The sequence below is a fragment of the Strix aluco genome, chromosome 21 (genome assembly GCF_031877795.1).
Source record: "Strix aluco isolate bStrAlu1 chromosome 21, bStrAlu1.hap1, whole genome shotgun sequence".
NCBI lineage: Eukaryota > Metazoa > Chordata > Aves > Strigiformes > Strigidae > Strix > Strix aluco.
Genome location: NC_133951.1, coordinates 8,980,753 through 8,995,022, shown reverse-complemented (window position 1 = coordinate 8,995,022; position 14,270 = coordinate 8,980,753). Strand labels below are relative to the sequence as shown.

The 14,270-nt window shown below is 41.7% G+C and overlaps 1 protein-coding gene across 1 annotated transcript in view; it reads right to left on the bottom strand.

Annotated features, from left to right (window-relative positions):
• The window catches only part of MYO15B (myosin XVB), a 45,873-nt gene extending 39,224 nt beyond the window's left edge, over nt 1-6,649 (bottom strand). Inside the window, exons 1-6 of the mRNA XM_074847238.1 lie at nt 3,650-6,649; nt 3,513-3,574; nt 2,545-2,608; nt 1,673-1,782; nt 988-1,062; nt 491-611 (exon numbers count right to left, since the gene is read on the bottom strand). Coding sequence (XP_074703339.1) covers nt 491-611; nt 988-1,062; nt 1,673-1,782; nt 2,545-2,608; nt 3,513-3,574; nt 3,650-6,649 — 3,432 coding nt within the window. The remainder of the gene's footprint in view (nt 1-490; nt 612-987; nt 1,063-1,672; nt 1,783-2,544; nt 2,609-3,512; nt 3,575-3,649) is intronic.
• Nucleotides 6,650-14,270: the final 7,621 nt, after the last annotated feature.

Sequence of the window (14,270 nt, the reverse complement as noted above, 5' to 3'; positions counted from 1 at the left end):
TTAAGTAACTGTTAGTTTGAAAATGCAAGAAAAATGGGACTTTCTTGAAATAATTCTTGCCCTGGCTAAAGAGTCTCTTTTAAAATTTATCTTGGTATCATTGCCTCTAACCATTGGTGAGTTGCTCTGTGAGATCTTTACCTTCACTGCTATGATATTTCACTTTAGTTCTGCTCTGTGTTTGTTCAGATTCACCTCCCAGACACTGCTATAAGGTCTCTAAGGCAGGTATCATCTCTCTGTTCAAACAGATACAGCACTCTATACAGCATCAGGGCTCCCAGATACTAAAATACAGAACAATAAATACATCAGCTGTCCTCATGTCTTTACAGGAGAGCTTCACCTTGAACCACAAGCCATCCAAAGTCCAGCTCAGTTAAACAGGAACAAAGAAATAACATAAACTGTATGGCCTCTTTACCCTGTCTTTGGCTTCTACTTCTTGCCTAACCATCACAGCATAAAGCCTGTCTCAGTTGCCTCTTACCTGTCTGATCCTGTGGCTGTCTGATCTCTGGTACAGCATGGTCAGGTACTGCACAATTGCTTTGGCAGCTTCTGTTTTACCTGATCCACTGTGTCCACTGGAGGAACAAGAGGTAAGGAAGCTGGCATCAAAACAGAATTACTTCATTTAGACATATCAGAGAACCTGTTACTGTAAATCAGTGTTGTACTGATTTGCAATGAATGAAGATCTATCACATATTGTTTGAAACACTGAGACAACCTGACAAAATAAGCCCAAATAAGATTCCACTGTGGAATGCCAAACGCCTTCTCTTCCACTCCTCCAAACTGATGTGAAGCTAAATTCAAACTGTATTTGCACAGAGTGAAATAAAAATCCATCTTATTCATGTTCTCTACTGACAGCCTTCTCACAAGAGCCAGAATGATAAACTTATGGACAGTAAAATACAAAGATGAAAGTCTTACATAAAGACATTAACAAGCCTTCAAAAAAGTACCCTTACTACCTACCTGATGATGACACACTGCTCTTGCTCTGATGACTGGGATAGTGTGTAGGCCATTTCTGCTATGGCAAAGATGTGTCTAGATGCACAGAAAGAAAACTCCAGTTAACCAACCTCACATTCCTACCTCACAAATACAGCACCAAAAGGTTACTCATCAGTGATCTACATTACAGATGGGCCAGTATCTTGATCTGAGAAATGTGAGGAACCAGGAAAATCAGAGCCTTGTTCTTTGCTGACATCAGGTTAATACCACTGTCACAAGTTATTGCAAAGTTCAGGTCTCTCCAGGACCTCTTCAGCCTAACCTGAGTACATCCCTGTGCTGTGGTGTTTAATATAAGGGACACCAACAGTATTAGCTGCACTAGAGGAACCTGCCTACGTTGCTAGCTCTGGTAGGCCTGTGCCAGTGTTAGCAGTGGGGAGCACATACTGACAGAACTCCTCAGGTACAATCCCAGCAGGCATTGAATTCAGGACCTTCAAGCAATACTGAAGAAACCTGACCTAAAGAGTTCAGCTCTGTAGCATTACAGGTTGGAGCAACTACAGCTTTGCCAAATGGATTGTTCACTTCTTGTGGCATTCATCCTGCTCTATCAGACAACTGGAGGAAAATAAAATACTTCCTGGAGCACAAACAGAACAGAATTTAGGGAGTTATTTGATAAAGAGAAACATACGGGGCATTTTTTGAGAGAGTCCCTTGGTGGTACTGGGTAGCCACATCTTCAGAGTAGATACTGAGGTCTTTGAAAGGATTCACAGAAACCAAAATTTGCCCAATGTAAGTCTAGGACAAAAATAAGAAAGGGGAAAAAAAAAAATCTGGTGGCTTCTTAGAATTTTCTGAATGAGGAATGCAACAGAACACATATATCAACACAAAGATTAAGATGACTTTTAAAGGAATGCTGTCTATACTGACTATACTGCCAACTTTTTCAGGGCATAGCACAATTGTTCAATGGCTGTTTTCAAAGATCTGTCATTAATATTTTGGGCTAAGTGCGCACTTACTAGTCCACGGTCACCTTCACCAATCACTGTCTATTTTCCAAGCTTCACATGAAATTACAGGCACAGGTTTGAACACCTGAGCCAGCAAATGAAAAAGGGAACAATTAGCCATCCAGAACTAGCTCTGGACTGTAACACTGTGAAATGTTTGCAGAAACTCTGAAGTTTCTTCTCAAGATCCACAGTTTTTAGTTGGAACTGTATTGCTAAGACAGGAGAGTTCCACAAGGAGCAGCTGAGGCTAAAACTGAATCCAAGTGTACTCATGGGTTAGCAACAAATACCAAAATTAAAGAGAAACTCTGGGACTTTCAGATTTTACCACAAATATTTCATGCTACCTGTTTTCTGAGCAAAAAGAGTGCGAGTATACTTCTTATCACTGTTCCTGGTAATGAGTGAGCTCTTGAGTTATTTGGTGCATTATTAAAGCTTGATGGAATGATAGAAATTATTTTCTCTTCAAGCTCATTTGTCAGAATGAATAAGCACTGAAATAAAAAAAAAAACAAACCCAAAACACCACTACCCATACATAAATAAAGTCGCGATGGAACCTCTTCTTCAGACACAGCAGAACTGAGCTCTCACAGACTTCTCTACAAACAGAGGAAAGGACTTGTTAGCCATAAGATTCACTTGCACATGTTCATATTAACCTTTCTGCCCTCCCAAGGATTTTGTAGGAGGCTGGGATCTGAAACTATTCACTGCTTTCACATGGTTCCAACATGTCCAGGTTTAAACACATCAGAGAACAGAGCAGCCAAAGCTCAGAACATTCAGGCTGTCCATCTCTGTGTGAGCACACCTCCTTGCACATAGCCTTTACAGCTGTTTATCTCAACAGGATGGCAAGGGTAGAGGGTGCAGGACATGTGAGAAGCAGTGTTAAGTGCTTCTCTTTCAACAACAGCAGTGAACCCATGATTTAAAAGCTGATAAAGATGTAAGGCCTGAGTTTGCCACAGCTGAAGGCAATGGTATGTCAGATTCCCAGTTCTGTCCCTCTTCAGTAAAAGTCACAGCCTCTAAACCTTGTTTCCCCTACCCATAAAGTATATTTGGTTTTTTTGGAACCCATTTCAGGAGTAGGAATGCTTTAGCAGGGGAGCTAGAGTTCCCTGGATGCATCTGTAAGAGTCTGCTGACTAGGATGAGCTGCTCTCTCTGGTGTGTGACTGTGGAGATTCAATGTGCACTCTGTGCAGCAGAGCTGGGGGACACACTATATACAATGGTCAGGAGCTCCGTCTGCAGCTGTGCTCCTCCCCACGTGATTCAGTCCATAACTTAAATAGTGCAATGCAGTTTTTTACTTAGCTTTACTGCAGAGCATCAGTTACTCAGCTATGATATGCATCAAATTAATTCTATTTTCTCACATGGTAGCCAAGGAACTATAATGCATTTGCTGTTTTTGAGCCAACAGTAGCTTTGAAGTATAACAAGCAAGCCCCTGTGACCTTGAATTAGCTGCAGAATACCACTGCCAACACATACTCCAGTCTGGTTAGATCTTCAATCTCCTCAACTTCTACACAGTGGTCTTCACACATGTACACCTGAAATGCATAGATACATTACTGAAAATCAGGAGAAGTTCAACTTCATTCCAAAACTGGAGACAACACCCGTACCTGTTTCTGCATGAATTCCATCTCTAGCATATTGTCAGTGATGTCTTCTGCCTCCCACTGACCCTTGCAGACCTTCATCACATGGCTGTTGGCCAGATGTGGGTCCTTGTAGATGGCCCATTTGCTTAAGTTCTCAATGGTTAGTCGTGGCAGCAGCAATTCAGCGTTCAGCCATGCTGCAGGATCACATCCCTGAGCCTGTGGCTGAGACCAGTGAACACGAGGTGTGACCATGGACCCTGCAGTCTGGAGGACACCTGAACCTTCTTTGGCATCTGCCTCACTGGAACAATCTGATGTACGTATTGGATCCTCTTCTTGATGCGGAAGGAAGCCCTGATCACTGTTTCTCTGAGGGCTTTGATTTATCAAAGATCTGGGAAGGTCAGATTTGAATCTGCAACTCTGTTGTACAGACATCACAGATTTTCCCTCTGATCGAGATCTCAGTTTCTCTAGAGAATAACCATTCCCAGAGCCCCTGGACAAGGAGGTCTTTGCCTTAATCATGCTGTGGACTCTGGGGAATACTATAGCAAACTTGGCATCAGGAGCATTGTTCTCCTCATCCAAGCTAAGTAAGTATGGAAAGGAACTTGTTCCATGAAGAGGGGAATCACCAGAAGGCAAATCACTGTGTCCCACTTCCTCTGCCGTTTTAGGATCACCTTTCCCCTCCACTAATGGAGAAGATTCTTTGTCACTCAACTCAGCCTTCCCCAGATGTCTGGCTGCAGCAGGAAAGGCTTTGCCAGACCGACCAAGCCACGCAGCAGTGCTTACAATCCGTATCGCCACTCTACTTCTGAATCCAAAAGGTTTGCTGCTCCTCTTTCTCTTCCCAAATTTCTTCAAGAGCCACCTTGAAACACCAACTGCACGTGCCACACTCAGAAGACGAGCCTTCAGGCTTGCTTTCTTGGCAGGTTTTTGACCAAGCCAGCTGGTGACTTTTCTAAAAGCAGAATGGGTGTGCAAGTACTTGGATCCTTTCCCATCATGCACATTTTCTTTTTCAGAAGTTGCCTCTGCAACCACTTCTTCTGCTTTCTCTTTTTTTGCCTCTAAAGTCTGGCCTGAACTGAGTTTAACTTTTCCAACAACTTTTCCAACTTTCTTCTTCTTGCCAAGGAGCTGCTTATCAGATGATTTTTTTGTAATAGTGGAGCAGCTTGGAATATTTGAAAGATTTAATCTTGTCTCTCCAAAACTCTGAGCTATGTTGGGTTCTTTCTGTGTACTGAGGGTTTCTAGAGTCGTGGGTTTTGAACAGATGCTTTCAACATTTTTCAGGTCAGAGTTGGTTTCCAAAGCCATCTGGACAGGATTTGGTTTACAGCTTGTTAATAGTTTGGTCTCAGCATTTTTATGTTTGTTTTTCAGATTGAGAAGGATTTGGGATTGAGAAGAGCATTTCTTTGTAAGCATCAATGCTGCTAACTCCTGCTCGCTGCAGTCTGATGAACTGTCCCTCTGTCTATGTCCTATCACTTTACCTTGTTCTGCAATCTCACACCTCCCAGATTTCTCTTTCAAGGTCATCTGTTGCTTGGAGAGCCAAGGGCTACCTTCCAGTGCGCTGCCTTCATCATTCACCTTCTCTTCCTGTTCAGTTCCTTGAAGTACTTTGCTAAGGCGAATGTGGAGTTTTGCTTTCACAGTACTAGGCAGTGGTTGTTTTGTTGCATTTTCTTTTCCTTTGTTAATGCTCTCTTCAGTACTGTTCTCGCCATTGCCATCTGAATTATCACGAGCATCTTTTGACATATCTTGAATTTTGTCATTTTCTAATATATTTTCCTTGCCTACTTCATTATTGACATTTTCTCTGTTCTTAAGACTTTCAAGTTGGAATCCTGAAATGTTTACATCATCGTTTTCCTCACTGCTCTCAGCTAGAATAGATTTTGGTTGTCTTGGCATGTCATCTTGCTTCTTCATTCTCTCCTCTGCCTCCAATCCTGCAAAGTCTGTGCCTTCATCCTCAGATTCATTCCTTCCATTTGTGGTCACCTGTTCCCTTTCAATAGATGCTTCGTTGCTTTTATCAAGCAGTTCCTTGTAGCCGTTTCCTTGAGCCGCAGGAGGATCTTCAAGCATGGCTTCTTTCTCACTGATGCTACCTTCCTCTGAAGAACTACTCTTCTCTTCACTGCTTGCAGTGCTGTCCACTAGAGACTCTTCTTTATGGATCCAATTGCCTTCATTGCTGGAGTCAGAGCAGGAGTTATCTGAGGTTTCCAGGATATTTTCTTCTGCACTTTCAGTGACAATAATCCTGGTATGTTTTCCAACTTGCTTTTTCCCAGTTCTCTCACTTTTTCCCTGCATCATACCGCCTTGGGATTGAGAGCCTGACTTCTGCTCAGAAGCTTCATTAAAGCCATGATTCTCATTGTGCTTTTCCCTAGGCCTGGCATTATGTGCCTTCTGCGGCCAGTCATGTTTCTGAAAAGAGCCTTCAACACTTTTCACTGCAATTGACTTTACAGACTCTGAGTCAGTGACATTTTTGCTAACAGCGAGACGCTTTCCACACTTCTTTTTTAAACTGTGTTTCTTGCTGTTTGTGGTGGCTTTTTCTTCCTTATCGCTACTGTCCTCACTTTCTCGTCCTGATGTCTTTTCCCGCCACTTGCAAGCCTTTCCTTTTTTCCCCTCCAACTTGGACACTAACTGCTCTCCATGTTTTCTCCCTAAACCAAATTCTCTTTTATCATTTCTCTTGTAGGCTCTTTTTCCCCGGAATAACTTTCTGTGGCCATTTTCTCTGCTTCCCTGAAGCCTCACCAGCCTCTGGCTTTTTAAGGGGTCTTCTTCAATGGTATCATCTTGTTCAGGCAATGACTCTTTGCTCTTCACCTGGCCTTTACTCTTACCTTCCCACTGTCTCCCACAGTGGATCTTTGAATCTCCTGGGGAACTTGCCTTTTTTTCACAATTCAACACTTTCTCTTTTGCAGCCTTTTTGTGCCGAGTCTTGGATCGAGAATGAGGCATTTCTCCAATGTTCAGGAGTATGCGAGGGTCTATCTCAATTCACCTATGAAAGGAAACATTGTGCATTTTGCTGTGAAATAAGCTACAAAGAGAGGACAGATCCTCCTAAGCGGTAAGTTACCTCATTTCTATAGAACCAAACAAACATTTGCAGAACCATATCTGTGCAGCTGAGGAGTGCCAAACTGACTGTCCTCTTCCAGGTTAATCTGTTTTATTTTGTCACGAATCACCCTTATTTTCTTCTTTTATTAAGACTCTTCCAAAGGACAGCCATATACAGGCAACTGAATGAATGTCCATGATTTTTCACAGTTGACAAAGCCCTATTTTTTGTGTTCATTTATTATTCTTCCCCCTTTTATTTGAGCATTTGTCTCTTAACAAGCAAATAAGTACTTGGTAAATTTAAATATATATCATAACTACAGTTAAACAGTATCTGATTTTCCAGGGGATAACCTTTTAAATTTTCTGCAGTGCAAGAAAAGGACATTAATGAACAGATCATACTCAAGATTGGACCTGTCATGAAAACAGTTCAGCCCAAATAGCAAAATTTATGAGGAAACCAGCTCTCATAGTAAATAACATCTGTCCCTGAACAGGTCTCCTGAAATCTTACTGGAGAGAAGGCTAAATAAATAAGGGAATTAGTGAGGAACGAGGAAAAGAGAGAAGAAATAAAGTAATAGAAAAAGAGTGGACAACAACAATAACAATCCAATCATGTAAACTGAATCTCTGCAGGAAAAGGCAGTTGAAACTAGGTTAACTTTGTAGCATGCCTACATTGCAGAATTGCTTCTGAAGACATAAAATACTGACAGAAGATTGCCTTTTTTTTTTTTTTTTTAGGATAGTGTATGTTAGTTGCAAAACGATTTTCAAATCATTATAACTGATTCTACATCAGGATTTTTGCTGATACATAACTGTACTACAAAAACACACTGCATAAACCCTGGCAAGTGTTTGTATGCCAAAGAAAGCTCCTAATGCAGACCTGGGGCATGCCTGTTGAATTGCCTGACTCCATCTTTTCTTTTAGCGTGATGGGGCTGCTTTTGAATGGTGTGTTCCATGAACAAACATTCAGTGCCTTCCAGGAACTGGCTAAACTGAGCAAGAAGTCCAAAGCAAATACTACTTTGCTGAAAAATACTACTCCACACAACTCCTCCTGAGTGCACTGTTATTAGCTGACAGTCTAGGAAATGTCCAGTGTTCTAAGTGTTAATCAGCATGGCTTATCTCTATCTTTCCTCTAATCATAGGCAGGAAATAAAGGATGTACAAGTGCCCAAAGGATTAGTCCTGACCTTTCAGCCTGTTGGAAAATATCACTTCTATCCTTTCCAGCTATAAAGATCCTTTATTTTATGAGTCAACCTCTTGCTGCTTCAGACAGACCAAAATACCACTTGGGCTCCAGACTCCACTTCTACCCCTTTGTCTGAATGAAGTGCTAATGGCAGAGCCTGGTTTTGATTCCCCAGTCACTAAACACTTCAAGGCAAAAGTCCAAACCAGAAAAGAGGGCATAACTGAAAGGAAATGATGGACCAGAGAAAGGAAAACTTGGAGGTGAATGGAAGAGGAGAATGGAACTAAGAAAAAATCTTATAGGAAGGAAATCCAACAGTCTGCAACATCTTTCCAAAGAAAAAAGCTTAAAAGTCTCCTGTTAGGGCCATTTGTAACCACCTTAGCGATTACTTTAGCCAATGATGGGCAATGAACAAACCACGGGGAAATTCCATTATATATTTTGTCCTCTCACTTCTTTTTCTGTTAAACTCTTCTCTCCCTTTGTTCCTTCTTTCTCTTTCTCTTTGATTTTCAGCCAACTCCATAGATTCCCTACAGGCAGGAGAAAAACTTCCACCCATCATAGCCTTACAATTTCTCTCAATAGGTAACAGAGGACCTAGCAGTCAAGATTTTATTACTAATTCCTACCGTCATCGTAACTCCACAAAGCGTTAACTTATTTATTTAAAGGCTGAAATACAGTGTCTGGAAGTTTTCACTCACATGTTGGACTATTATGGGATGCTGGCAACATATTTACCCATCTCACAGCTCTGAACCCTGCATTTCAGTGATCACGCTTGCAGTGTACCAGCTCTGACAGCCATACTCAACAGTAATGGGGACTGCAAAGACACACAAGGGCCAGTGGGGAATTCATGAGAGATGGGATTGAGCTGGGAGGATTAGCTATACCATATGGTACACGTGTTTTCTTCCCTATAATGAAAAGTATACCCTTGCTGATTATTGTACACATGTACAAGCCCAAAAGACTTCTGGCCAAGGTTTGCTGAAACTTGCTTCCATCCACAGGCCTCTCCTTGCCCTAGGATAGAGCGATGAGGAAAGAGTACACAGTCAAGATTGCAATTCAGCATAAAGCTTTAAATCTTTGCAGCTACTATAAAGTCTGAAAAGGAATAAGGATTTTTAACATTTAGCACATCAAGAAGACAGCCTACTCTGCTGGATGGAAAACCATCCACTCTCCAGAATACCTTATGACTTACTTGCAGACTAAAACTTGTCCAAGCATCCTTATGAGTTATTAAAAAACCAACCAACCAACCAAAGAAAAACCAACCAAAAAGCCATTTAAAAAATACACTCCAATGCTCTGGGAACAAACTGGTAAAAACAACTCAGTGAATCAAAGTTTGTCTCACCTCAATCACCCCAAGGAGGGCAGCAAAACCACATTTGAGATTTACACAGTCCAGAAGGGCTCGTGCTCTAAAAAAACCACACTAAGTTCACGTAAAACACATGGTTTTATTGCAAATGGGTTTTTTGCATATTACCCATTTTGTACTCTTCTGCATGACAGAACAATCTTCCACAACTGGAAAAAGTATCTCCAGCTGGACCTCTGATGCTGAGGAAAAAGCTGTTGCCCTGCAAGCACTGTTATGTACAGTTAAGGATTTTTCAATGATCAGTGCCTTTAGTGTTTCCTCTAAACTTGCTTTTTTGCTCTGGTCTAGAGTTGACAATATTCAAAACACCTTGGACATGTATGTTGCATACTACAGAGTTCTACCTCAACATCAAATCCTCTTCTTTAATCCTTCTCTTTAAACAGCACTCTCTATAATGTGTAGGTGTCTGATCACCTTATTTCAGCCTCCCTCCCTGCTTAATATGCCAATACTAGTGGCCTAGATCTCTAAATCCTGCAACAAGAATTATGTTACTGAGATTAATGGCAGCTGAATTGGACCCTAAATCCTCAGTACAGAATAGTTCTAATATTCAATTCTCCTGGGGGCTTAAAGTTGAGACTGCTTCTCTACAATGCCAAATGCAATAGAAAAAAAAATAAATTTAAAAGTCTACTTTTATGTGCTACTGCTAGATAGTCGTGTCTGGAAAGCTAAAGCCTTCGACAAAACAAAAATGCTGCAGTACTTGGATGATGAGGAAGATCAGGAGCACTGCTCAGATTCATAGGGGGCTTAGACACAGGACTTCAGTTTGACTCACTGTAAAGATAGGACCCCAGACTCTGAATCTGTATTAGAACATGAAAACCTGGAGTTCGCAATTCTTCTGAGACAAGCTTTTAGAGCAGATTGTTTTGTAACACCACTATTATTGGAAATGGTAAAATGAATCACTGCTTATATAAACAATTCCTTTGATATTAGACCTGTGTTGATTAATTGCCCTGGACCATCTGCCTCCTGGACACACTAGAGCAGGTGAAAGATCCTCATCATCAGTTTTTCAACTCTCCTCACTATGCCAACTTCATCTAAATAACTACAGGAAAAGAACAATTCAAATTTCTTCCGTTTTAGAACAAATAAGAATAGTTTATATCAGAGAAAGGAGAACCTCAATGCTATTGAAAAACACTGCATGAACCTACAGACAAAAAGAAAAGCAGATAGCTCATGCTGTTATTTTAAGACCAGGAGTCTCATCTTCACTGAACACAGTGGTTTCTCCAAACTCATACAGAGGAAAAAGTACAATCATTAATCTTAAAGGGTAGTGCTTGGAACTTAATTCTTAACAGTTTCTGCTTTCATTTACCTGTACAAATTGCTCAAGCTCCTTCTTTATCACTCTGCACAGTAACTTTTCCAACGTACCTACGCCATCCATCCTGATTCCAGCCAGCTTCTCAGTACCACATATCATAGGTCACATTCATGTACATGGTAACATATCCACTCTCCTGTACCTTGCTTCCATGCAGCCTAGAGTCCGTTCCAATGTCCTTGCAAGCCTGCCCAGCTGTGGAGTCTAACATCAATTCCGGCTGGGCTGTGCCCAAACAGCAGATGATTACAGGCATATGGAAGGAAAGTGGCATCAATAATTCAAACTTTCTCATGGCACCTTTGAACTTTTCAACCAGCAATATCACCAGCTGGTTGGCAGAGTTTTGGAGAAAAGAAGAGGTGGGATTTCATGCAGACAAGAGTCAGGCTCGAACGTGATATGACTAGGTACATCTCCAAAGAAAGGCTGAAAAGCAGAGGTCAATCCCAATACCAAAACATGTCTGCTATAAACCAAGAGGCTACCAGTCAAGGCACAGTGAATAAATAAGAGCTTAGGCTAGTGAAAAGGATTAAATCATAGGCCTCTTTCTTCTGCCTCCCTGGAGCTTTATTTCAGGGAGCCAAGCATGGCTATCTCAGCCTGTGCCCTCTTCTTGCCAATGCCAAGCTCTCTGTTGACAACAGGAAAGTAGTTTCCAGCTCAGCACTGAGAAGACAGCAACACTGGCACCATTTTTGTCCTCATTATGCCTAAATCTCAGTCCAAATCAAGCAGAATGACTAAATCTCCTTTCAATTTGAATTTTCAAATAAAGCTGTGCTCCCCTGTTGCAGACAGGTCAAGGTTACTCACAGCAGGTGATTATGTCTATGCAACATTGCTGTCTAATTCAGGGGTGGTTTTCCCCTTCCTAGATTTTTCTCAAGAAAACAGGTACCAGAGCAAACACAAATGCACACAGTCTAGTGCAGTCTGTACATGCAGTGTCCCTCTGCACTCACCAGACCACCAAGTGACAGCAGGTTAGTGCAGGATTTAACTACCCTGAGGATGACCCTGGTTCTTTAAGGCAAAGTCCCCTTCTATCCTCTACCCCCTAATAAAAAGGCTTTCCAGAGGAGTTGGAGATTAAACAAAATAAACTCAGGTGTGGCCAGCAACCAGAACAAGAGACCCTAACATAAAATGTGATGCGTGCTGTTAGATAAGATATTAGATGCTTAGCAGCATTAGTTTGGGTGGGGCCTGTTTTCCTATCTCCTTCCAAGAACCCCCTGGCTGTTATGTACTGTACTTTGAGGGCTCATCCACTAAGAAGCAAAGATAAAAACTGGACACTGAGCTGGAGAACTTAAGAAACACACTCTACCTAAGCTTTCTGTCACTGGATGGTCCTCTTAACTCATGAGGCTGTAGAGTAACAGCTTAGTTAACTATTTCATCACATTCTTTTATGCATTATTTATAAATAATGCTCTATCTCTCTCTGCACAAAAGAGAGATCTCTTTTGTAGAGCCCAGAATGACTGATGTCATCTGGACCATGAATTCCTTACCCAACCTTGAAAAAAGCCCTGGGGCTCTTAGCTCTAAACTTCTAATGCATGCATGGTGGAGAGGAGAAACTTCTTTGAAAAATCCAACCCTTCACAGTTCCTGAGGAAGAAATGGCTCTAAGAAACTTCATGCTGCTATTAGCTGGAGCCTCTTCAGGTCTCTGTATACCCCAGGCAGAACTGGAGCCCTCTGTTTCTTTGATTTTGATTTGTCAGAAGTCTCAGACAATATGATTGGGTTTTGCCTGAGGAGGATGGCCAAGATAAAGGTACTTACTGATCAGGTTCACTTTGTTATCAGACTACTGTCTGCTTTGAGCTACACTGAGATGAGAAAGGCTAAATTGATGCTGTGCAAATATTCCCTATCCACCTCAGTCTCAAGCCTGTCTGCCTCAGCACCTCTAACCTGAATTCTCTGCACAGACTAAACACTGCACTTCTTTGTCTTTTAAAGCGCCCCTAGTAAGATGCTGGCAGTTTGTTCAGATCTTTTCAAGGGAGGGGGACGTAAGCACCAGGAAAGATGAAACATTTCCAGATTTCAGCTCCAGATCCCTGACCAGACCAGACAGTGGAGTTTGTGGCCCGAGGCTGGAGTTCAAAGCCCACCTTAACCACCGATTTGCCATGTAGTTTTGCCCAAGTTATTGCTTCAATAACAAGACAGATTCACTTCAGACAAGAGTATGAATACTGACACAACTTACCCTCATGCACAGCACCCTCAACATTTGGTACATGCAATGACAAGTCATCTTTTGAACTAAAATCTTGTTTGTGCTGCCCAATTTTACTGCCCTTCTCTGCCCATTTCTGTCTGCACATGCAGGGTTGAGAAGGCAATGCTGGGTGCAGTAAGCAGCTGGGAAGTACAGTCTTTGCCAGCAATGTGCTATCCAGGATACCACTACCAAAGGGAATTTCCAGCTGGCCAGTTCCACTGATTTAAAATCTCTTTTACCTTGAAGAAACTGCTTTGACCCAGGAATCCAGCAGCAGATGGAAGGAACAGAAGGCTACATTCCTTGAGAAAGTACAAGGCTCCCCAGTTTCCTAAAGATTTCTTCATTTATGCAAAATACCAGGTCCTTTCAGCTAGTATTTGGCCACTATTATTTTTAAATGTTGTTAGAAAGGGATAACACATCAGATCCAGATTTTCCACTGCAAATTCTTCAAGTCAACTACATAAAAATATTGATGCTATTACAGAAAAGAGAGATAAGAAGGTAACTCAATTTTTTAAAATGGCTAAATCACATGAATGAAAGAGTAGAAACTGGTCATGATCGATCAGAGAAATGATGTTTTGCATAAATTCACAACCACCTTGTTTGGTAGTAGTTTGGGTAAGGGGGCTGGTCAATACTGTTCCTAACTATTATTAAGATGAAGGTTGAGAAATGTATAAATAGGGTCTCCTCTTGGTTTCGTTTCTTGGTTTTGCTCCATAGAAAGTAGAATTGACAATCCAGTCAGGACCCTGCAGTCTGGAAGGCTTGTTTAAAATTATCTTCCTCTTTTTTGTACCCTTTTTTTTTTTTTTTTTCCCCTGCCCTTGAGGTCTCACTGCATTAATATAAAACACCTACTCTGTTCCTTCCATATCACATGCTGCCTCATAATGACAGAAAACATTCTCCCTTGAGCCTGTACCCCAGGCTACTGAGAGAGAATTCTTGGCCTCTCACTGCTTCAAACTGGTAAGGCCTCTGCTCTCTTCTTCCAGCTATTTTAAGATGAGCTAGAAGGTCTCCAAGGTCCTCGTCCCCAGCAATAACCTGAGGAAGCCAAATAAAGTATTCATGACTGCAAGAAGAAACCAAAACAATTAAGTTACATACATTTGAAAACAGCCTCTTTGAATATTTCAGGAGCACTTTGTTGCCCAATTGTCTGCCATTCAGTGAGGCTGGATGATCCTGTTACACTGGAAGCCAGGGTCCCATGGCCCCTACCCAGAGGTCAGCCAAAACGACAGACCCACACACTGTACAGATGCTATTACAGCC